Raw genomic sequence first — 24974 nt, 5'->3', positions numbered from 1 at the left:
TTGGGGTAGAGGGGGCAGAGTATGTGGGGATAGTTATCTCGGACCATGCGCCCCACTAGCTGGAGATTCGGTTTAGATCGGGATGAGAGCAGAGGCCGAGGTGGAGGTTTGACTCGGGGTTGTTGGCGGGTGGAGGTTTCTGTGATAAGGTGCGGAGGCGATTAAGGAGTATGTGGAGCTGAATCAGAATGGGGAGGTGTCGGCGGCCATTTTTTGGGAAGCATTGAAGGCAATTATTTTGTTTATGGTTTGTGGTTTATGGGTGCGGTTGCTATATGTGGCACCAAGGGCGAGAATGATATGAGCTCAAGGGAGTTTCCAACTACACAGGGGAATAAGGCAGGGGTGCCTGCTGTCGCCACTGTTGTTTGCGCTGGCTATAGACCCTTTGGCGATGGCTCTTAGGGGGTGGACGGAGTGGCAGGGGATTATGAGGGGACAGAGGGAGCATCGGGTGCCGCTCTATGCCAACGACCTATTGTTGTATGTTTTGGATCCGCTGGGGTGTATGGGAACGATGATGGGCCTGCTGGGGAGGTTTGGAGGGTTCTCACCGTACAAGCTGAATGTAGGGAAAAGCAAGTGTTCCTGGTGAACGAGTTGGGACTGTGAGCCAATTTAGGGGGGTGCCATTTAAAATGGCTAGGGATAGGTTCAGGTATTTGGGGATTCAGGTAGCGAGGGAATGGACGATGCTCCACAAGTGGAACTTAATGAAACTGGTGGAGGAGGCCAGGGGGGGATCTTAGGAGGTGGGAAACGTTGTAATTGACCTTGGCGGGGAGGGTCCAAGTGGTAAAGATGAATATTCTGCCGAGGTTTCTGTTTATTTTTCAGACACTCCTGATCTTTATACCAAAGACCTTTTTTCGGAAGCTGGACACGATTGTTTCAGATTTTGTATGGGCGGGGAAGGTGCCAAAGGTGAGGAGGACCCTGCTACAGAGGCAGAGGCAGCAGGGGTGGGGGTAGCATTGCCAAATCTGCTTCATTATTATTGGGCGGCGACTGTGGACATGGTGCAGCGATGGTGGGAAGGAGAAGTGGTAGAGTGGGTTAGGATGGAGGAGGAATCTTGTAAAGGGTTCAATTTGAGGGCTATGGTGATGGCAGCATTGCCAATAGCTCCGAGTAGGTATTCAGGGAGCCCGGTGGTGCAGTCCACGATGAAGATATGGAATTAGCTGAGGAGGCATTTTAGGGTGGAAGGGATGTCGGTGCTAACGCCGCTGTGCGAGAATCCTGGGTTTGAGCCGATGGGGAAGGATAGTGGATACAGGAGGTGGAGGGAAGTGGGGTTGGTCAAGGAGAGGGATTTGTATTTGGAGGAAGGGTTTGGAGGATCTGAGGGAGAGGGTAGAGCTCCCGAGAGGGAATGAGTTCAGGTTCGGGACCTTGTTCTCTTGTACGAAAGGTCTGGAAGGAGTTCCCTAGGTTGGCGGGATACACCCTGCTGGAATGACTTTTGCTTCCAGATGTGTAAGGGGAGGGAAGAATTGGGGATATATACAAGTGGCTGGGAGCAGGGAGGTGAGCAGGTGGTGAAGATTCACGAAAAATGGGAAGAAGAGTTGGGAGGGGAGATCAATTGGGGCGTATGGAATGAGGCACTGCGTAGGGTAAATGGGACCTCCTTTTGTGATAGGATGGGCCTGATACAGTTTAAGGTGGTGCACAGGGTGCATATGACTCGGGCGAGAATGAGTGGGTTTTTCCGGAGGGTGGCAGATGAGTGTGAGAGGTGTGGGTGGGGGCCAGGGAATCAGGGGAGTGGGGGTTAAAAAGGGGGAGAAGTTGTACAAACTGTATAGTTGACTGTTGGGAAGTATGTTTCCCGCGGTGTTTATGTGCTGTAACCTTTTTGATTCACGTTTGTAATAAAATACATTTAAAAAAATACAATGCAATCGCTGAATCACAAGGACTGTGGGGATAGTACGGGAAGGCTGGGTTGATCTAGAGGGTCAGTCAGGATCTTGCTGAATGGCAGAGCAGGCTTGAGGGGCCAAATGGCCTCCTCCTGCTCCCGTGTAATAACTTACCTTGTTCATTGGCTTCTTCTTCATCGTCATGTTCTTTCTCCTGAAAAACAGAGGAATTACTGATTTTGTTCAGTTTATATTTAGAATCATAGAATCCCTACAGTGCAGAAGGAAGTTATTCTGCCCATTGGGTCTGCACCGATCCATGTCTCACCCTATCCCTGCAAACCCAAAACCTAACCGTCACACCCTGGGACAATAAAGGGGAATTGATCATGGCCTATCCACGTATCCCGTACATCTTTGGACTGTGGGAGGAAACCGGAGCACCCGGAGGAAACCCGCACACACGGGGAGAACGTGCAGATTCCACACAGACAGTGATCCAAGGCCAGTATTGAACCCGGGTCTCTGGCGCTGTGAGACAGCAGTGCTAATCACTGAGCCATCATGCCTGCAATCTTGGAATTGTCAACATTCTTCCCCAGTCTGTATTATATTTTAAATTTTCTACTTTACGATCAATTTCTGTGCAGAGGCTGCAATTCTCAGGTCAAGTTCAGTGCGGACAGCTGCAAAGTAAAATTCCCTCTCTACTGCCTGAAGAACGTGCTTCACTCCGTTTGAAGCTCAGAGGCCCTGCTGAATGTCAATGTTTCCATTCCCCCATCTTGATGAAAGAAATGTGAAAGTTTCAAGGAGAGAATTCAGAGCCCAGACTCCAAGAGCTGATGGACCCAGCCACCCCTGGTTATGCAAAGGAAGGGAATATACAAGATGTCTGAGTTAGAGAAGTCAGAGAGGCATTTCTAACAATGAAGGAGTTTATTGAGAAAAGGACATTGTGGTGGTGTTGACCCCTTTAAGGGGGCGGCTGGCTCCACAGACCACATGACGGCTCTAGGCCAATCACATGGGAACGAGCAAATCCCAGCCAACGGGGAGTTTGTGCAGAGGCTGGGAGCAGGACCATGGGCAGTGTGGACCTGGAGGCGGACTTGTAAAGACTTGTATATTGTTCTGTGCCTGTTCTCCAACTACCTTTGTCTTCCATCAATAAACCTCTTTCTTAACTGCTGGAAGCCTCCAGTGTATGTCTCGAGCCACGACACTGGCCATGAGGCCAAGGTTTTCAATCACAGCCTACAGTCGATGTGAATTGAGGTGGGAGGAAGGAGCGGTTGAGGAAGTAGAGTCGAGGGGAGGGGAAGGAGCGGTTGAGGAAGTAGAGAAGCTCCAGCAAGAGTCGGAATCATTTGAACCCTGAGTAGAAATGTCTATCATTGGGAATCTAGGGGTTGGGTCTTGGAGTCAGTACATCAAACTGCTCCATTTCTTCTTTATTGTGAACAAGATCACAGGTGAGGAGAAGCAGAAACTGATACTTCTGACAGTTTAGGGCCCCAAATGTATAATTTGATTAAGACTCTCGTCCCCGGAAGCACCCGACTCGAAGACCTTTGACCAGATAGTGGAATTGGGTAATGAACATTTCAACGCAAGGCCCTTGATTATCCTCCAATGTTATCTCTGGAATTCTCTGCCCTGGAAGCTGCTGGAGGCTGGATCATTAGAAATATTCAAAGTGGAGATGGATAAATATTTGATAGATCGAGGAATAGAGACTCTGGGGAATAGGCGCAGAAAAGGAGTTGAGGCCAGGATACATCAGACACGATGGTATTGAATGGCGGGGGAGATCTGAAGGGCCTGGTGGCCAACTCCTGCTTCGGTTTCTTGTGTTACAAGTTTAACTCTGCAGTGAGGGACCATGAAGAGTCTGTCTCAAACTCCGTAGTCCGGTTTCACCAGCTTGCTGAGCACTGAGAGTTTGGAACTGCGCTTAGCAACATGTTGCTTGACTGACAGGTTTGTGGGATCCATAACTTTAATATCCAGAAGAAGCTTCTGGCAGAGACCAGAATTACATTGGATAAAGCGAGCAAGATAGGTCAGCTGATGGAATGCGGTGAAAAAGGCACCATTGAGCTTCAAAGAGAGGCTGAAAGGGTTAACCAAGTATGGGGCGGTACGGCTCCAAGATCTGACGCAGGATCAACAGGCACAGCTCAGAGCTGGACAGGATCTACTCATAATCCCATGAGTTTAATTTAACACACTAATTCTCTTTTGCGGGACTTTGTCAAAAGCCTTCTGAAAGTCCAAATATACCACATCGACTAGCTCCCCCTCGTCAACTCTACTAGTTACATCCCCTAAGAATTCCAGTAGATTTGCCATGCTGACTCTGTCCGAGCTTGCCACTGTTTTCTAAGTTTTCTGCGATAAAATCTTTGATAACGGATTCTAGAATTTTCCCCACTACCAACGTCAGGCTTAAGTCCTTCCTCGCTATGGTCAATTATTATGGAAGGTTTATTCCGAATTTAGCCACAACATTGGCACCATTACATCAGATGTTAAGGAAGAATTAGAGGTGGCAATGGAGAGAATCTCAACAGGAATCCTTCCCAGTTGTGAAACCTCTTGGTAATTTCAATCTGAGAAAACCAATTGTGCCGCCATGTGGTGCATCCCCTTACAGACTAGGGGCAGTTTTAGCCCACAAAATGTAGATGGTTTGGAATGTCCTATCACCTTTCCTTGAAGACCCTTTCTGACGCAGAATAAAACTACCCCCAGATAGAGAAGAAGGGTTTAGCGGTTATATTGGGTGTGAAGGAATTTCACCAGTATGTGTACGGTCGACAGTTCGACATAGTGACTGACCACAAGCCATTACTGAACCTGTTATGGGAAGATCAGCCCACATTGCCCACAGCCTTGACGAGAGTGCAGCGTTGGGCCCTGCTTCTAACCGGCCCAGAACCCAAATTGCTAATGTGGGTGCATTAAGCTGCCTGCCCTACACAGAGCATTCCACCACCAGATACCCCAGGAGATCATTCAAGTCCTAAAATTCCCAGACACCCTGCTAGTGTCCACAAGGCACATCGCAGCTGTACCCAAAGAGACCCCATTCTTTCAAAGGTCAAACAAACATTTGGTGGCCAGGCATAGACAAAGCCATTGAAGAACTAGTACAACAGTGCCACTCTTGCCAAATGCAGCAATCTATGCCACCTTCTGCCACGCTTCAATCTTGGGAAATGGCTAGGCCTCCCATGGACGAGGGTCCACGTTGATTATGCGAGCCCGTTTATGGGCAAGATGTTTTGATGCTGGTGGATGCCCATTCAAAGTGGCTATCAGTTCAAGTGATGGGGTAACTACCTTGGTGGCCACAGAATATGCCTTACGTCAAATGTTTTCCACTCATGGGCTTCCCGAGTCAGTTGTTTCGGACAATGGCTCCCCCTTCACTGGCGATGATTTCCAGCGTTTTGTGAGAACAAATGGCATATGGCACACGAGGACTGCCCCCTATCACCCAGTGTTGAACAGTCCAGTTGGGGGCCGCTCAAACTTTCAAGAATGCCATGAAAAAGCAATCCAATAAACCACTTTGATAGAGATTGGTTAATTGTTTTGGTGCACAACCCAACCCCACGTTCAGCCACAGGGTCGCACCAGCTGGACTGTTCATGGCCGTCATTTGACAATCTGATTGTATCTTGCGTTTCTAAATTTTGTTTGGAGGGAGGAGGCAGACCAGGCCTCCCAGAAGAGTGCGCGGGGTGTGTGGAGTGGGGGGTAGGGGGTGGGGGGGCCAAGAGTGGAGTGGGGGGGGGTGGAGCGGGGGTGGGGTCCAGCGACCATCGTGAATACTCGGTAACTCAGTCCAGCCGGGAGAAACCAGGGGCTGCTGTTCCCATTCAACCTGGTGCGTCTGTCGAGGGTAGTGAGGCTCGCTCACCTGTCACTGCAGTGGGTCCTCCTGAGGTGGCTTCGACTGTGAAACACTCGATTGCCCAAATGAGTGGCAAGCCTGTGGTTGGACTACGGAATTCCAGGAAGGCTGATTGATTTTGCTGGCACCTCTTTCCTTGCTTGGGCCTGTTAGTAAATTTAACTTTTGTACATAGTTTTGGGTTGTGTATTAAGGGACTGGGGGGGGGGGGGGGGGAGAATGTGGTAGCCTGGCCACATGAAGGGCTGTGCTCCATGAACCACCTGTGCAGCTCGGGGCCAATCACACAGGAGCGCACAAACCCAGGCCAATGGGGAGTTTGCGCGGGGTCCTGGGAGAAGGACCCGGGCAGTACGGACCTGGGAGCTGAAGTGTAACGACCTGTTGTATATTGTCCTGTGCCTGTTATCTAACTGCTTTTGCCTTTCATCAATAAACCCTTTTATTAACCACTGGAACCCACCACAGGCTTGTGCTGGGGTTTTCTGAGATCAGGGCCGACTATGACAGCTTTGAAATGGATGTTGAGTGTCGGGGAGTGGGTACCATTTACAGTATCAGCTTGAATCATAGAAACGTTACAGCACAGGAGGCTATTTGGGCCATTTTGTCCATGCTAGCCCAAGGATACCCAGGTGCCCTTCCTGCACCCGGTCCATAGCCCTGTAGCTTTGAGAACTTAAGGTGGCGATCCAGGTACTTTTTAAAAGAGTTTAAGGTCTCTGCATCCAACACCAACTCGGGCAGCGAATTCCAGGCTCCCCACTACCCTCTGCGTAAAACAGTTCTTCCTCGTGTCCCCTCTCCACCTTCGGCCTCTTACCTTGAAATTTTTATCTCGCAATATTTTTGCAATTTGTGCCATTGGCAGACTTGCCTGCTGCTCTGTTACTTGGAATTAATGGGTAATCATTGGGATATGACAGTGGCTGCCAAGTGTCGGAATTATGGGCCTTGTCGAGGGATATTGTTTAGATGATACAAAGGTCTGGTCATTTGATTTTTGGTCAGTACTGAGGGTCATGGCTCCTGCTAACTTAAGACTGGATAGGCTCTTTTTGGACTGTTTAGGAAAGGGACAAAGGGCACTTTGCACTTTCTGAGCTTTATTCAACAACAGCAAAGTCAAACTATGGGGTGAGATTTGGGGTAAATGACAAATGTTCTAACAGATCCCCTTTACAATTCAGAGCTCCAAGTGACGTGACAAAAGTGCGACTCCTGCCTATTTGGAAAATCCAGAACCAAGCTGCAAATTGGATTTCTAGCAATCATTGTTGTAGTGAGGGAGGGTCCTGTCCTGCAGTTGAGCGTTCTGAAAGGACTATTCACCCCACCAGACACATAAGCACAATGGTTAGTACAGTGGTTAGCACTGTTGCTTCATAGCTCCAGGGTCCCAGGTTCGATTCCCGGCTTGGGCCACTGTCTGTGTGGAGTCTGCACGTTCTCCCCGTGTCTGCGTGGGTTTCCTCCGGGTGCTCCGGTTTCCTCCCACAAGTCCCAAAAGACGTGCTTGTTAGGTGAATTGGACATTCTGAATTCTCCCTCTGAGTACCTGAACAGGTGCCGGAATGTGGCGACTAGGGGTTTTTTCACAGTAACTTCATTGCAGTGTTAATGGAAGCCTACTTGTGACAATAATAAAGATTATTGTTATTATTACTGAATCTATGTCCCTGGTTCTAGAATTCTCCACCAATGAGAAACAAATTTATCCTGTCCACTTTATTTCTTCCCCTTATAATTTTGTCCACCTCAATTAAGTCACCCCTCAGCCTTCTTTGTTCCAAGGAAAATAACCCCAATCTATCCAATCTCTCCTCGTAGCTACACTTTTCCAGCCCTGGCAACATTCTTGTAAACCTCCTCTGCACTCTCTCCAGAGCAATAACGTCCTTCCTGTAATGTGGTGACCAGAACGGCACACAATACTCCCGTCGTGGCCTCACCAGTGTTTTATACAACTCCAACTTTTATATTCTATAGCTCTGCCAATGAAGGAGAGCATTCCATCCCACCTCTACCCACGCACAAGACAGTAAGAAGTCTTACAACACCAGGTTAAAGTCAACTTTGAACTTTAACTGCTGCCATTAGGGACCTGGGTTCCTGTACACCAAGATCTCTCACTTCATCTACCCCTCTTAGTATATTCCCATTTATTCTGTACTCCCTATAACGGTTTGACCTCCCAAATGTATGACCTCACACATCTCTGTGTTAAATTCCACCTGCCACTTTATCAGCCATTCCACCAACCCATCTATATCATTTTGGAGATCATAGCTATCCTCTACACTGTCCACCACTCGGCTAACCTTTGTGTCATCTGCAAATTTTCCAATCATGCTTCCCAATTTCGCGTCCAAATCGTTAATATATAACACACACAGTAAAGGTCCCAACACCGAGCCCTGTGGAACACAAGTTGAAACAACTTTCCAATTACAGGGCAACCATCGACCATTTCCTTTGTTTCCTGTTAGTGGCCAAATTTTTATCCAGTTTGCCACATTGCCCTGTATCCCATGGGCTTTCACTTTCTTGACCAATCTGTCATGTGTAACTTTGTCAAACACCTTGCTAAAATCGATGTACACAACATTCACTGCACTACCTTCATCAACCCTTCTTGTTACTCCCTCAAAGAATTCAAACAATTTTGTGAGGTAAGACCTTCCTTGCCTTTCTATGGGACAGTTAATCCTATCTCTCAGCATTGATTCTACTAATTTGCCCACTGCTGATGTAAGACTAACTGGCCTATAATTGTTTGGCATATCCTTCGATCCTCTTTAAATAATAGAACCATGGTTGCATTTCCCCAGTTCTCCAGTACCTCCCCTGTGACTAGTGAGGATTGGAAAATCATCCTCAGAGCATTTGCCATCTCCTCCTTGACATCCTTCAGCAACCTCGGAAACAATTCCTCTGGCCCTGGCGTCTTATCAATTTTCAAGGATTTTAATCTTTCAAGGATTTCCTCTCTCTTTATGATTATCCCATCCAATATCTCACAGTGTTCCTCCTGGATTACTACTACTGGACAATTATCATAAGAGAAAGAAATTCAGTTTCATGGTAACATGATTGAGGGAGTTCAGGGTGAATCTCATTGAGGAGATGATCTTAGAGAGAAGTGGGAGAAGTTCAGACAGAAATTGGAAAGAGAAAAGAGGTTCATGGTGAGAGTTTTGGACATGGGGTGAGCTTGACTTGATGAAAAATGTTTATTCCCTTATTTACTCTTTTATTTTGCTGTTGCACTTTTGATCTATGGATATTTGATGGACATTTCACTTTAAGGCAAGCAACCTGTAAGAGGCCTGTATCTTTAATTCAAACAGAAGAATCCGGAAGGCTGTACTGGTTTAAAGTGGTGATTGCAGACTGGCCAGCTTCAGCGAGGACTAGGTTTGATTGATTTGGCTGGTGATCAATGAATTAGCCCAAAAGGCTGTGCTCTGCCCTGTAATAGGTAGTGACTGGATCTGAACCCACTGATATGTTTTTCTGAATTCCAAGGCTTGAGTTTGGTTTCAGTTTTGATTCTTTAAAAAAAAAATTTAGAGTGCCCAATTCTTTTTTTTCAATTAAGCTGCAATTTAGCGCGGCCACTCCACCTACCCTGCACATCTTTGGGTTGTGGGGGTGAGACCCTTGCAAACATGGGGAGAATGTGCAAACTCCACACGGACAGTGACCCGGGGCCGGGATCGAACCTGGATCCTCAGTGCCGTGAGGCAGCAGTGCTAACCACTGCACCACCGTGCCGGCCCCTCAGTTTTGATTCTGGCAGTCAGTGAAGAGATCCAACCAACCTTCTCCAAACAGATCCAGCTAATTCTCTGCAGAAGGCCTCTGTGAGGGCTGACTCTCTCTCAACAAGTCTGAATGCTGTTCTAATGAGACTGCAGAGCCGTGAAATCAGACTACCAGCTGAAAGCAGCGTCTGATGTGAAATAAAGTGTCTCTCCAGAAAGATATAAGCCTGAATGTGAACCTCGAGCTGGAGGCCCAGTTTGATGAGAAATGGGGTCTCTCCAGAAAGCGTACTGCCGGTCAGTTCTGCATTTTCCTAAATATAGGGACCCTGAATGAATGAATGTGCAAAAATCATTATCGGCTACAAACTAATCAGCAAGCAATCGGAAGCAAAGATCCATCTTTTGACTTTCATCCTTATTATTTTACACACCATCCGCCCCCCCCCCCTTTATGTTTGTCTGTTTTGTGTGTGATGATGTGGAGATGCCGGCGTTAGACTGGGGTGAGCACAGTAAGAAGTCTTACAACAACAGGTTAAAGTCCAACAGGTTTGTTTCAAATCACTAGCTTTCGGAGCACTGCTCCATTCACCTGAGGAGCAGTGCTCCGAAAGCTAGTGATTTGAAACAAACCTGTTGGACTTTCACCTGGTGTTGTAAGACTTCGTACTGTCTTGTGTGTGGGTAGAGGTGGGACAGCTAAAGTGGGTAGTAGGTATTAGCTTGTTATTGACCATTTCCTGCATATTTCATTATAGTTCTTGTTATAAACAGTAATTGTGTTAACATTTATAAACCTGGTAACTATGATTATTGGGCAGCCAAGGGCCACAGATTTGGGGTATTTTTATAAGAATTATTGGTTAATTCACTTGTGTTGTGACCCCGGGGCATGTGGGGCTGGAATTGACCGTGCACTCGCCCAGTGTATCGTAACAGAGACAGGTAGATGAACATGGGGCTACGATAGTGTTGTAGCCAATTGGTGTTAGAGGTGATCAGAGTTTAAACTAAATTAGCTGGGAAATGGACGGCAGAATATAAAACTAGAAAAAGGAATAAGTTGCATTAAGGAGTGAGATTATTGAATAATGCTGGAGAAGGAGGTAGGACCACATTCTATAGGTCCAGACTAAGAAGGACTATGAGGTATCGAAGAACAGGTTTAACATGTATATAAATGCTCAAAGTGTGGTGAATATTGTGTTGAGCTATAAGCACCAATGGCTGTGTGAGAATCACATGTCCAATTCTAGTCACACTTTAGGAAGGATATGAGGGTCCTTGAGAGGGTGCCGAGAGTGTTTACCCAGAATGGTTCAAGTGATGGATGAGAAATGTGAACTACAAGTTTAGTACAAGAAGCTGGGGATGTTTATCTTAGAGTAAAGGAGATTTGAAGTGTACAAGATGATGACAGGTTTAGATAAGATAGGCAAAATAAAGCTATTGGCATTAGATGATGGCATAGGGACTAGGATACACAGTTATCAGATTTTGGGCAACAATTGCAATGAGGGTATGAGGAGAATCTTTATTCCTTTGAGCAGTAATGGTCCAGAACTCGATGCTCAGGAGGGTGGTGGAAGCAGAGACGATAAATGATTTAAAAAGTAAATTGGATGAGCACTTGAGGAAAATAAACTTGCAAGTTTACACAGAGAGTGTGGGGAAGAGTGGGGTGGGCTGGATTAGAGTCATCGAGGTCTACAGCACAGAAAAGGTCCTTCGGCCCATCGGGTCTGCACTCCTCAAAAACAACCACCTAACTATTCTAATCCTATTTTCCAGCACTTGTCCTTGTCTGCCTTGGTATTGCAAGTTATTTAAAATTCATTCATGAGATGTGGGTGTTGCTTGGCCAACATTTATTGCCCATCGCTAATTGCCCTTGAACTAAGTGGCTGCTGGGCCATTTCAAAGTTATTTAAGAGTCAACCACATTGCTGTGGGTCTGGAGTCACATGTAGGCCAGACCAGGTAAGGACGGCAGATTTCCTTCCCTAAAGGGCATTAGTGAACCAGATGGGTTTTTACAACAATCAACAATGGTTTCATGGTCATCATTAGACTTTTAATTCCAGATTTTTAAAAATTGAATTCATCTTTCATCAACTGCCGTTGTGGGATTCGAACCCTAACCCTAACCCTAACCCGCCACTACACCTCTGCCTCCACCACCCTTTCAGGCAGCAGAGTACAGACTCCCACCACCCTCTAGATGAAAAGGTTTTTCCTCACATCCCCTCTAAACCTCCTGCTCCTTACCGTAAATCTATGTTCCCTGTTCATTGATCCCTCCACCAAGGGGAAAGGTTTTTCCACATCTACTTCATCTATGCCCCTCATAATTTTGTTTCTGCAGAGAGCTGGTATGAATTTGATGGGCTGAATAACCTCCTTCTGTGTTGTAATGACTCTGAATCTTGCAAGGACAAATGGAAGAGAAAATTGGGATGAACTTGTAATATCTCAGCTGGAATTGTAGACTAGACAATCAAGTTACGGACTTAGGAGAATGCAAACTTTCTGACCTGGAGTCAACCTGAATCTGAGATGACTAACCCAAACAGCCTCAATGAGCTGGCATCGTGACTTCATGCACGTTGTGTAACATTTGGAAAGCTTTTTAATACCAATGCCCCATAAGCATAATTTTTGGTGTTTCTGTAAGTAGATAATAACACTCACTGTCATCTCTTCCAGAGATGCATAATACTTCGACCACCAATCCAATTCCTCTAGGTCGATTTTCTCCTCATATTCTTCAGGTTCATCCTTTGCTAATTTTGGTTTTAGTGGCAGTTTCTTCAGCGGAATCTGATAGAAAAGAAAGTTAGGTCTGTTCAAAATGTGTTTCTTTCCCTCAGGGTTTGGCATTCCACCCAAACTCAGTCCAGTTCCACAGTTATAAAAGCAAAATACTGCGGATGCTGGAAATTGAAATAAAAACAGAAAATGCTGAATAAACTCAGCGGGTCTGGTCACGTCTGTGGAGAGAGAAACAGATTAACATTTCGTGTCCGTATATCTCTTCTTAATCAACTCACAAAGTTAACTGTTTCTCCCTTCACCATTTATGCCAGTCTGGCTGAGTATTTCGAGCTCTTTCTGTTTTATTTCCGTCTAGTTTCATCTTTTATATTGAGTCAGGGAACTGCTTATGGGACGAGATATTGCAACTGAGCCCAATGACGCCCATACCCAGTGTTCTCATTGATTTGCATGCACACACACCGACTCACACCCATGCACACACACCAACTCACACCCATGCACACACACCAACTCACATCCATGCACACACACTGACTCATACTCATGCACTCACACCCTTGCACATGCACACACACCATGACTCACACTCATGCACTCATATCCTTGCAAACACTCTTGTTCACATTCATTCATACACACACTCTTGCTCACACTCATGCCCACACACTCTCTCGCTCACATTCCGTACCAGCCTCCCCGAACAGGCGCCGGAATGTGGCGACTAGGGGCTTTTCACAGTAACTTCATTTGAAGCCTACTTGTGACAATAAGCGATTTTCATTTCATTTTTCATTTCACATTCATACAACACACCCTTGCACATATGCATACTCCCACGTTCACACACTCACACAGACACAAACTCGCAGATATGACTCTGACAAACACACATACGTCCTCATGGGAAGTTAATGGAAATATACACTGGTGTTGAAAGAGATGTAAAATGGATTACTGGTTCACAATTACGTATGTTACGCTCTCACCCCTGTCCTCCTAGGTGCTGTTGAAGGAGTCTTGGTGAGTTCCTGCAGTGCATCGTCTATATCAGACATTGTCAAACTCGGGGGCGCGACCCTCAGGTGGGTCGCGGGCGGGTGTCGGGAGGATTGCATTCCCGATCGCGCAAATCTGCGCGCAGCAGCCGCAGCAGCCGCTGCAGCCGCAGCAGCCGGCTGTTAAGAACGCTGGCTGCAAGCTGCCTTCAAAATGACCGCGAACATGTAAAAGAAAATGCAGCCGCACTGCGCACGCGTCCCAGATCATTGGCGCGCATGCGCAAAACTATGCGCGTGCGCCCCAATGATCGGCCTCGCATGCGCAGTGCGGCTGCTTTTTTTTTTTTAAATGGTCGCAGCTTTTTGTTTTACAAGTTCGGGGGTGTTTATTCATTTTATTCATTTATTGTATTTATTTAATTTTTATTTTTTTCATTTATTTTATTCATTTTATTTTTATTTATTTTACAAGTTTGGGGGGGATTGTATTTGATAAAATTTTACAGGAAGAACATACAGAACTTTGGACAGTTGGAGACTCCATACTTTCCAACACCGGAAGGCTTCACCTTCATCCAACAGGTTCCATTGGAGGAGCGTGTACGAGGGCCAAACATAAGAACATAAGAACTAGGAGCAGGAGTAGGCCATCTGGCCCCTCGAGCCTGCTCCGCCATTCAATGAGATCATCTTTTGTGGATTCAGCTCCACTTTCCGGCCCGAACACCATAACCCTTAATCCCTTTATTCTTCAAAAAACTATCTGTCTTTATCTTAAAAACATTTAATGAAGGAGCCTCTACTGCTTCACTGGGCAAGACATTCCATAGATTCACAACCCTTTGGGTGAAGAAGTTCCTCCTAAGCTCAGTCCTAAATCTACTTCCCCTTATTTTGAGGCTATGCCCCTAGTTCTGCTTTCACCCGCCAGTTGAAACAACCTGCCCGCATCTATCCTATCTATTCCCTTCATAATTTTATATGTTTCTATAAGATCCCCCCTCATCCTTCTAAATTACAATAAGTACAGTCCCAGTCTACTCAACCTCTCCTCGTAATCCAACCCCTTCAGCTCTGGGATTAACCTAGTGAATCTCCTCTGCACACCCTCCAGTACCAGTACGTCCTTTCTCAAGTAAGGAGACCAAAACTGAACACAATACTCCAGGTGTGGCCTCACTAACACCTTATACAATTGCAGAATAACCTCCCTAGTCTAAAACTCCCATCCCTCTAGCAATGAAGGACAAAACTCCATTTGCCGCCTTCATCACCTGTTGCACCTGTAAACCAACTTTTTGTGACTCCTGCCTTTTGCTGTTATTCCTACCAAAATGGATAACCTCACATTTGTCAACATTGTATTCCATCTGCCAGACCCTAGCCCATTCACTTAGCCTATCCAAATCCCTCTGCAGACTTCCAGTATCCTCTGCACTTTTTGCTTTACCACTCATCTTAGTGTCGTCTGCAAACATGGACACATTGCCCTTGGTCCCCAACTTCAAATCATCGATGTAAATTGTGAACAATTGTGGGCCCAACACTGATCCCTGAGGGACACCACTAGCTACTGATTGACAACCAGAGAAACACCCATTAATCCCCACTCTTTGCTTTCTATTAATTAACCAATCCTCTATCCATGCTACTACTTTACCCTTAATGCCATGCATCTTTATCTTATGCAGCAACTTTTTGTGTGGCACCTTGTCAAAGGCTTTCTAGAAATCCAGATATACCACATCCATTGGCTCCCCATTATCTATCGCACTGGTAATGTCCTCAAAACATTCCACTAAATTAGTTAGGCACGACCTGCCCTTTATGAACCCATGTTGCGTCTGCCCAATAGGACAATTTTCATCCAGATGCCTCGCTATTTCTTCCTTGATGATAGATTCCATCATCTTCCCTACTACCGAAGTTAAGCTCACTGGCCTATAATTACCCGCTTTCCGCCTACCTCCTTTTTTAAACAGTGGTGTCACGTTTGCTAATTTCCAATCCGCCGGGACCACCCCACAGTCTCGTGAATTTTGGTAAATTATCACTAGTGCATTTGCAATTTCCCTAGCCATCTCTTTTAGCACTCTGGGATGCATTCCATCAGGGCCAGGAGACATGTCTACCTTTAGCCCCATTAGCTTGCCCATCACTCCCTCCTTAGTGATAACAATCCTCTCAAGGTCCTCACCTGTCATAGCCTCATTTCCATCAGTCACTGGCATGTTATTTGTGTCTTCCACTGTGAAGGCCGACCCAAAAAACCTGTTCAGTTCCTCAGCCATTTCCTCATCTCCCATTATTAAATCTCCCTTCTCATCCTCTAAAGGACCAATATTTACCTTAGCCACTCTCTTTTGTGTTCTATATTTGTTGAAACTTTTACTATCTGTTTTTATATTCTGAGCAAGTTTACTCTCATAGTCTATCTTAGTCTTCTTTATAGCTTTTTTAGTCGCTTTCTGTTGACCCCTAAAGATTTCCCAGTCCTCTAGTCTCCCACTAATCTTTGCCACTTTGTATGCTTTTCCCTTCAATTTGATACTCTCCCTTATTTCCTTAGGTATCCACGGTCGATTTTCCCTCTTTCTACCGTCCTTCCTTTTTGTTGGTATAAACCTTTGCTGAGCACTGTGAAAAATCGCTCGGAAGGTTCTTCACTGTTCCTCAACTGTTTCACCATAAACCTTTGCTCCAAGTCTACCTTAGCTAGTTCTTCTCTCATCCCATTGCAATCTTTGTTTAAGCACAAAACACTAGTGTTTGATTTTACCTTCTCACCCTCCATCTGTATTTTAAATTCCACCATATTGTGATCCCTCCTTCCGAGAGGATCCTTAACTATGAGATCATGAGTCAATCCTGTCTCATTACCCAGGACCAGATCTAGGACCGCTTGTTCCCTCGTGGGTTCCATTACATACTGTTTTGGGAAATTATCGCGGATACATTCTATAAACTCCTCCTCAAGCCTGCCTTGACCGACCTGGTTAAACCAATCAACATGTAGATTAAAATCCCCCATGATAACTGCTGTACCATTTCTACATGCATCCGTTATTTATTTGTTTATTGCCTGCCCCACCATAATGTTACTATTTGGTGGCCTATAGACTACTCCTATCAGTGACTTTTTCACCTTACTATTCCTGATTTCCACCCAAATGGATTCAGCCTTATCCTCCATAGCACCGATATCATCCCTTACTATTGCCCGGATGTCATCCATAAATAACAGAGCTACACCACCTCCCTTACCATCCACTCTGTCCTTCTGAATAGTTTGATACCCTTGGATATTTAACTCCCAGTCATGACCATCCTTTAACCATGTTTCAGTAATGGCCACTAAATCATAGTCATTGACGATGATTTGCTCCATCAACACATTTACCTTATTCCGAATACTATGAGCATTCAGGTAAAGTGCACTTATGTTGGCTTTTTTACCTCTGTTCTGAATCTTAACACCTCAATCAGTAACCTCTCCTAAGTTATATTTCCTCTTAACTTTTCTCCTAATTCTCCTTGTCGTTGAACCCATATCTTCATGTAACAACCTGCCGCGTCGCTTACCATTAATGTTTTTACTTCCCGTTTTATTCCTTTTAGTATTACTGGTCCTATTCACTGAGCTCCCCTCAGTCACTGTACCTTGTACTGTCGCCCTTTTTGATTTTTGACTATGGCTTCTCTGCCTTACACTTTCCCCCTTACTGCCTTTTGTTTCTGTCCCTGTTTTACTACCTTCCAACTTCCTGCATCGGTTCCCATCCCCCTGCCACATTAGTTTAAACTCTCCCTAACAGCTCTAGCAAAGGGACCCAAAACCATTTCCTCCATTTTTGTCAGCAGCAAACAAGGTAAGAGAAAATGGTGGGTCGCTCAGGTCGGCCGGCGTGGGTCGCAATGGTCGGCCGGCGTGGGTGGCGCATGTCGGCCAGGTTGGGTCCCGAAGGTTGGCCAGTCGGTAAAAATGGGTCCCTGGAAAAAAAGTTTGAAGAACACTGTTCTATATGGTACGCACTGCTGCTACTGTGCGTCAATTCTGGAGGGAGTGAATGTGCAAGGTGAAATTGCCCTTAGGTTAAGTGAGGTTACGGGGAAAGGGTGGAGGTGTGGGCTTAAGTAGGGTGCTCTTTCCAATAGCCGGTGCAGACTCAAATGGCCTTCTACACTGTAAATTCTATGATTGATAGAGGGGGAGCAGAGTAGCAGGTTACTCAACTTATGACTGGTCATCTCCAGGAGATATTAGCAGCAGAGGTTTGACTAGTAAGAGGCGGTGATGCTCATTAGTACTGATTGCTCCAGTAGGCAGCTAGAACTCGCCAAACACACAGATGTGTCTGGACTTTGTGAGCAGTGATTTTATTTCATTTGATTTATTGTCACATGTAGCGAGGTACAGTGAAAAGTATTGTTCTGCGTACATTCCAGACAGATTGTTCCATACATGAAAACATAGTGCAGGAGGACAGATTACACTTACCTTCAGAACATCAAGAGGCCTTTTCTTATTCTCAGAAAATGCTATTTCTGGTTCAGAGATTGTGATTCGAGTCTGTGCTTTGCCGTTGGAAAATGGGAGATTGTGCGCTTTTTCTGCAAAGGAAATGAAAATGATGCTGAATGTCTGACCCAGACGAAATATTAAATTACAAGATTGAAAGATTGACAAAAAACTGCAAATGATGGGAAGCTGAAGCAAAAAGAACATTGTGGAAATTCATTTCATTGGGAAGAGTTTGATGAGGGCCCTGAATCAGAAATAGATGTTTTGATAAAGAGAGCTCCGGAGGTAGTGCTGGGGAATGAGACGAGCTTGGTTGCTCTTTTGGGAGCCGGTGCAGGCACGATGTGCCGAATGGCCTCCTTCTGTGCTGTAAATAACTAACGAATGTCAAGCAGCTGCTTGATCTCGGTGACATTTTGATGTACCATCAATGACTACGAGACAAATGGTAACTATTGTGGCTTTATTGTGCTAGATGTTAAGCCTCCTGCAGCTGGACCCAAGAATGGGGCAGTGCAGGAGAGCGTACACTTTTATACAGAGCCTGCTGGGTGGAGACAGCAGGCCGGGATTTACTGTAAAGACTGTCAGTGTACCGTAGTACCTGTAGTGTAAGAACAGTGGTTTACCACATTCACCCCCTGTTTAAAAAATAGTCCAGTGGGGGTGAAGCGAAGTTACAAGTCGAGTCTGTCGGGGGCTTTGATCTCCGCCGCGATCGCCTCAGCCCCGGCTGTGCTGTGGGCGCCGATGTGGGTACCTGCGACTCTGGGAGCGTGTTGTCCTCTCCTTCTTCACCCAGTAGTGGAGCCGGTGGGGGGGACCGGCGCTGCCAGGGTGGGGGTGGGGAACGGTGCATGGGCGGGGGTGACGACCGGAGGGGGGGGAGGGGAGACGGCACCAGGTCGGGGGTGGTGGTGATGGTGGATGGGGAACCAGCGGATGACAGGTCGCGGAGGGAGACCATGTCCTGCCGCCCGTTTGCGTACTGTGGGTTCGCATGGAGGAGGAGGAATTTTTCAACAAGAGGGTCCGATTTATGGCTCCTCACATGCTTCCGTAGGAGGACGGGCCCAGGAACTGTCAGCCAGGTCGGGAGCGAGACCCCGGAGGTGGACTTCCTGGGGAAGGTAAACACACGTTCGTGAGGGGTCTCATTGGTAGCAGTGCACAGGAGCGACCGGATGGAGTGGAGCGCATCGGGGAGGACCTCCTGTAAGCAGGAGACCAGAAGACTCTTAGACCGAAGGGACAGCAGGACGGCCTTCCAGACCGTCGTGTTCTCCCTCTCCACCTGTCCGTTTCCCCGGGGGTTGTAGCTGGTCATCCTGCTCAAGGCGGTGCTATTGCTGAGCAGGAACTGATGCAGCTCGTCACTCTTGAATGTTAGACGTTTTAGTTGCTGTGATATGAAGAGTCTAAAGTTCTGTTCCTTTTTCACAAACACACATTTATTTCATTCCAACAGCCTTTGCACAAAACTCTAACTACACATCACCTGACAGAGGCCACCTGAAGCCCCTTTACATATCAGTGTCAATGAATGGATACTTAACATAAATGAGACAACTAATTGCAATATCTCTGAACCCATTACTTAACAGTCTCCCCTTCCTTGGAGAAAAAAAAATTAGGTGAAAACAAAATTTCAAGAAACTCAAAAACACACACATGATTTCCCCCCCCTTTTTTTTGTTTGGATGAGAAAGGAAAAAAAAAAGTCACAGAAACAAGCGCCCTTCATTAACAATATCCAAAAGTTTCTGTGAACTCGCCACTCTTTTCGTAAAACAGTCTGACAGTTGATAGCTCCTGTCGACCCATTTAATTTTTGTTATTTCCCCTCTGTCCAACATCTGCTTCAAACTTGCGATGTCTATCCGTAACCTCTTTTCATTGACACTTTTTGTAGAGTGCACATTTTCCCACAGGGATTTATTGTCAATGTGACAGTCAATAGGTATATTACCCAAATCCTCTAATCCCAAAATTTCTGTCAATATCATACTTAGATAAAAGGCCATATCCACCACCTCTACAAGGCTTAACGTCTCTGCAGCCAAAGCGCTTTTTACCACTCTCCTTATTTTCTTTGTTTCCCACACAAGCGGGCAACATTTACCATTGTTCCCCAAAAGGAAAATTATAAAACCTCCTGCGCTTGAAACCCCATCACATAAATTTGCGTAGGACGCATCACTATAAACTATGAGTTTCAAGTGCTTAAGGTCACCTAAAACCGGGAACTTCAAAACACACTCCTGCATTTTTTAGTTTGGCCAACGCTTTATTTGCTCTTATTATGTCTTCCACTTTGGAATCATTCATTTTTGTACTCAACTCTAAGACATCAAAACTCACGTCCGGTCTAGTCTGTCTACCTAACCAGTTCAGTTGCCCAATTAAACTTCGCAGTTGCTCTTTTTCTATCTTTGAAACCATTGCGTCTTTTTGTGAAACTCGGCCACGACTAATTGCTATTGGGCTGATGCTTTCCAAATAAGATTGCTGACGTAAAGTTGCCCCTAACTTAGTCTGTCCAATTTCCAGTCCAATATATTTAAATGCACCGGAAGCCTGACTTCCAACCCTAAATTCTTTCCTCAAACCAGAGATTACAATAGCTTCAAAATCACTAGTCCCACCCCACAAAAAATCATCGACATGCATCATAAAAATGCCAGAAAAATTTCCTTTTTAGTGCCAGTAAAACATTGCAGGATCTGCTTTCAACTGGCAACAGCCTAATTTTAACAAAACTGACCTGACCGAAAAATACCAGACTCTAGATGCATCATTTAATCCATATACACATTTGTTCAACTTCCAGAGTACCCCTTCTGTGTTAGCTGCTTCTTTAGGAGGACGGAGAAAAATGTCTCGATGGAGCTGCTTCCCTTGCAAAAAGGCAGCTTTTATATCCATAGATTTGCATTCCCATGCCTTTGTGGCTAATAGAGCCAAGAAGATCTTTAAAATAACCTTTCCTGGTGTAGGTGAATCTACCCTGAAATCCTGATCTTCTAAGTTTTCTTCAAATCCCCTTGCCACAAGCCTGGCCTTTGCCTTATAAGTTCCATCCGGAAGAACCTTTTCCGTGCAAATCCATCTGTGGGATAGAGCTCATTGTCCCCTATCTGGTACTCCCGTGTATACCCCAAATTCACTCCAACTATGCAGTTCTTCCTGTTTAGCTTCTTTAATAACTTTTTCATCTAATTTATTTGAAGCCACCAAAATCTCAAGTGCATATGGGCTTCTACTCCTATTAGTATTCATAGTCCTACTCATGTTCCGAGATCTTGATAAACTACGTCCCCTCTCCCGCCTGGTATCTCGTTCTGTACTGCTACTGCTTGATCTTTCCCTTCTGCTGTGGGATGTCCTTTCAATAGTTCTCGACCTTTTCCTGCGGACCTGTTCACCATCCGATGTACTATCTGAACTGACACTGCGTTTCTGTGCCCTACATTTTTGAACTTTGTTTTCCCAATCCATTGTCTTGACTCCTTCCCCTGAATGCTGTACATTCAACCAATGTTTATACTTTCCAGTGGCCTTCCCTGCTCTAGTAATAACAGTTGCATCCTTCCATTGACTAGACCCTTCAGGCAAGTAAGTCACTTTTGTACCAACTTTTGGCAGTTGCCCTTTCGGAAAAATGGCCTGTTTTAATTCATCAGAAGTGTTGTGTTCCTCCACAGAAACCCTGTCTATATCAGTTAATTGGTCCTCATAGTTCTGTAACACATGCGTACCAGATGACTCTGGTTCCTCGTCGTGTCTGTCTGCTCTGTCTAAATTTGAAAATGTGTAATCTTTACCCATTGTCCTTGATGAATGTACCCTAACAGTTTGATTACCATGCTGCAAAATAATTATTTTGCCATCTATGCCTATGATCTTTCCTGGGCCTTTCCATTCATTAGAATTGTCTCTCTTATAGTATACCATGCCTCCTTGCTGAAAAATGGCATCTGATGGCCGTACGTTATGTCTTAAAGCTCTGCGAATTCTTTCAGAGACTTCTGCTTCCAAAAAAGCTTTTCTACTGCTATGTAATACGTTTAAATGTTCAGCAAAACCAGAGCTAATTGTAGCCACCTCCCAAGCTGGAGGCTGGTCATCCAAAATGGACGGAATTTTAGGATTTCTACCAAACACTAATTGATAAGGACTATAGCACCCAACCATTTGCAATGAATTATTTGCATGTACTTCACAGCGGTCACTAACCTGTTCTATCAGGTTAGTATAGTCGTCATCCCTTACCCCTGCATCCTTTAATAAATTTTTCAGCCTCCGAGGAGACGGATGTGCAAATTGCCTATGCAGTTTAATACCACAAGCTTTTTATCAGCTAAAGTCCCATTTTCAACTGCCATTAACACATCCTTAACCACTCTACTTGAAATATTATTTGTCAGTAATGGAATACAATAGTGTCCCGACTGTGTAAATTGTAAGTCCACCGTCTTTCCAAAAACTGTTGCCTTATCCTGTTCCATATCCAGTTTCATGTGTGCTTTCTTCATCGACGGTCTGCTCAGAAGCAAAGGTATCTCACTTGATACAACATCCGTGCTAATGAAATGATTCACTCCGGCAATATTGCAAGGGATCACCACTCTTTTCAGCGACTTCAGAGTATTATCATCCCCAAACCTGAAACTTGTGGAACTTTCAAATTCCTTAACCTTGTTACGATTTTCAGCATTCAAAGAGTCCAGGTAACATTTTAACCAGCCAATTCCACACACAGTAGATGTGCAGCCACTGTCCAATACAGCACAGTTGAAGGATTCTGCAACCAACACCCTCATTACCAGTGTAAAACTGCTTGTCAATAGGACAATGCCTTCTTTCTAGTCACTATCTTTTTCCTCTTCTGACTCTTCTGTGTCATGCGTCGCTTCAAACACTCTATCATAACGAGTTGGACAGTTGAAAGCATAATGGTATTGAGATTCACATCGAAAACATCGATTTATCATGCCCCGTGCATTTCTGGGGTTCATCTTCCTATTGTAGGTTCTAACTGGGTTTCTGTCTTCATAATTTCCTTATGTCGGTCTCCTTTTATAGTCTTGAGCCCTGTTCGTAGCCATACAATTTTGCCATCCTGTTAGTAGTGTATCTTCCATATTCTGCCTTATTGCAGGCTGACCTATTTGGGTCATCAGAGCCACCGGAATCGAATATTTCCCCAGAAACTTTTGTAAAGCTTTTGTCATCTGTTCGAATAAGATATCCTTATCAGTAAACTGAACTCCTGTCAAAACCAGGAGCCTATCCATGTTGCTCACTCTAGCACAGTCAAGTAATTTAAAGGCCAACACAGACTGTGGAAATTCTAGGTTGTGTTTCTGCAGCCTTTTATATAGTCTGCCAAATTCCATTATATAGTCTTCCATGGAGATATCCTCCATTTTCCTGAACTTATCAAGATCCGACCATGCTTCATACGCACTTAACAAGTCATCTTTCTTATAAATCTTTTCCATATAATGTAATAAAGTCTCCAGACCTTCTTCTGAGTCTAACTCTTCCAATTCCAGAAAGCACTTTGTTTCGGATTTTACTGCCATATGGTAGAGAAAGAGCCAATGCCATACCTTGTTTTCTCTTTCCCAAAGCAGTTACCTTAGTCCACATAACTACTGCACTTCTCCATTGGTCGTACGATTCCCTTTCAGAAAATAAGGGAGGATAGTCATATCCAGCCATCTTTATCCTCGATTCAGCCATATATCCCTTTTCTTTTCTCACTCACTCCTTGGTTTGATCTGGAAAAGTTGCATCTTTCAACCCTTCACATTTACACAGCAACCATCCTCTGCTACCAATTGTTAGATGTTTTAGTTGCTAATGATATGAAGAGTCTAAAGTTCTGCTCCTTTTTCACAAACACACATTTATTTAATTCCAACAGCCTTTGCACAAAACTCTAACTGTACATCACCTGACAGAGGCCACCTGAAGCCCCTTTACATATCAGTGTCAATTAATGGATACTTAACATAAATGAGACAACTAATTGCAATGTCTCTTAACCCATTACTTAACAATGAACGAGGAACCCCGATCACTGTGGATGTAGGTGGGGAAACCGAACAAGGTGAAGAGACTGTGTAGGGCCTTGATGACAGTGGCAGAACTCATGTCAGGGCATGGGATGGCGAAAGGGAAACAGGAGTACTCATCAATGATGTTGAGGAAGTACACGTTGCGGTCAGTGGATGGAAGGGGCCCTTTGAAATCGATGCTGAGGCGCTCAAAGTGGCGGGAGGCCTTCACCAGATGTGCTCTGTCCGGCCGGTAGAAGTGCGGTTTGCACTCCGCGCAGCCCTGGTAGTCCCTGGTCACTGTCCTGATCTCCTCGATGGAGTAAGGCAGGTTGCGGGCCTTGATAAAGTGGAAGAACCGAGTGACCCCCGGGTGGCAGAGGTCGTTGCGGAGAGCCCAAAGTCGGTCTACTTGTGCGCTGGCACATGTACCGCGGGATAGGGCATCTGGGGGCTCACTGAGCTTCCCAGGACGATACAAGATCTTGTAGTTATAGGTGGGGAGCTCAATCCTCCATCTCAAGATCTTGTCGTTCTTAATCTTGCCCCACTGTGTGTTACTAAACATGAAGGCAACCGACCGTTGGTCACTGAGGAGAGTGAATCGCCTGCCGGCCAGGTAATGCCTCCAATGTCGCACAGCCTCCACAATGGGTTGCGCTTCCTTTTCGACAGAGGAGTGACGAATTTCAGAGGCATGGAGGGTACGGGAGAAGAAAGCCACGGGTCTGTTGAGGGTGCGGCCAGAACCACGTCAGATGCGTCGCTCTCCACCTGAAATGGGAGGGACTCGTCGACTGCATGCATCGTGGCTTTGGCAATGTCCGCCATGATGTGGTTGAAGGCCTGGCGGGCCTCAGCCGTCAGGGGGAAAATAGTAGACTTGATGAGTGGGCGGGTCTTGTCCGTATAATTAGGGACCCACTGGGCGTAATATGAGAAGAATCCCAGGCATCGTTTCAGAGCCTTGGGACAGTGAGGGAGGGGGAGTTCCATGAGGGGGCGCATGCGGTTGGGGTCAGGCCCTAGGACTCCATTTTCCACCACG

The 24974-nt window shown here is 45.6% G+C and overlaps 1 protein-coding gene across 1 annotated transcript in view; it reads right to left on the bottom strand.

Annotated features, from left to right (window-relative positions):
* Window positions 1-24974, bottom strand: part of fer1l4 (fer-1 like family member 4) — a 527478-nt gene that overhangs the window by 160249 nt on the left and 342255 nt on the right. Inside the window, exons 30-32 of the mRNA XM_072515422.1 lie at window positions 17838-17950; window positions 12255-12383; window positions 2043-2082 (exon numbers count right to left, since the gene is read on the bottom strand). Of these exons, the coding sequence (XP_072371523.1) occupies window positions 2043-2082; window positions 12255-12383; window positions 17838-17950 (282 nt within the window). The remainder of the gene's footprint in view (window positions 1-2042; window positions 2083-12254; window positions 12384-17837; window positions 17951-24974) is intronic.

The sequence above is a fragment of the Scyliorhinus torazame genome, chromosome 8 (genome assembly GCF_047496885.1).
Source record: "Scyliorhinus torazame isolate Kashiwa2021f chromosome 8, sScyTor2.1, whole genome shotgun sequence".
Taxonomy (NCBI): Eukaryota; Metazoa; Chordata; class Chondrichthyes; order Carcharhiniformes; family Scyliorhinidae; genus Scyliorhinus; species Scyliorhinus torazame.
The sequence above is the reverse complement of the archived record's forward strand: the minus strand, read 5'-3'. Positions and strand labels throughout refer to the sequence as shown.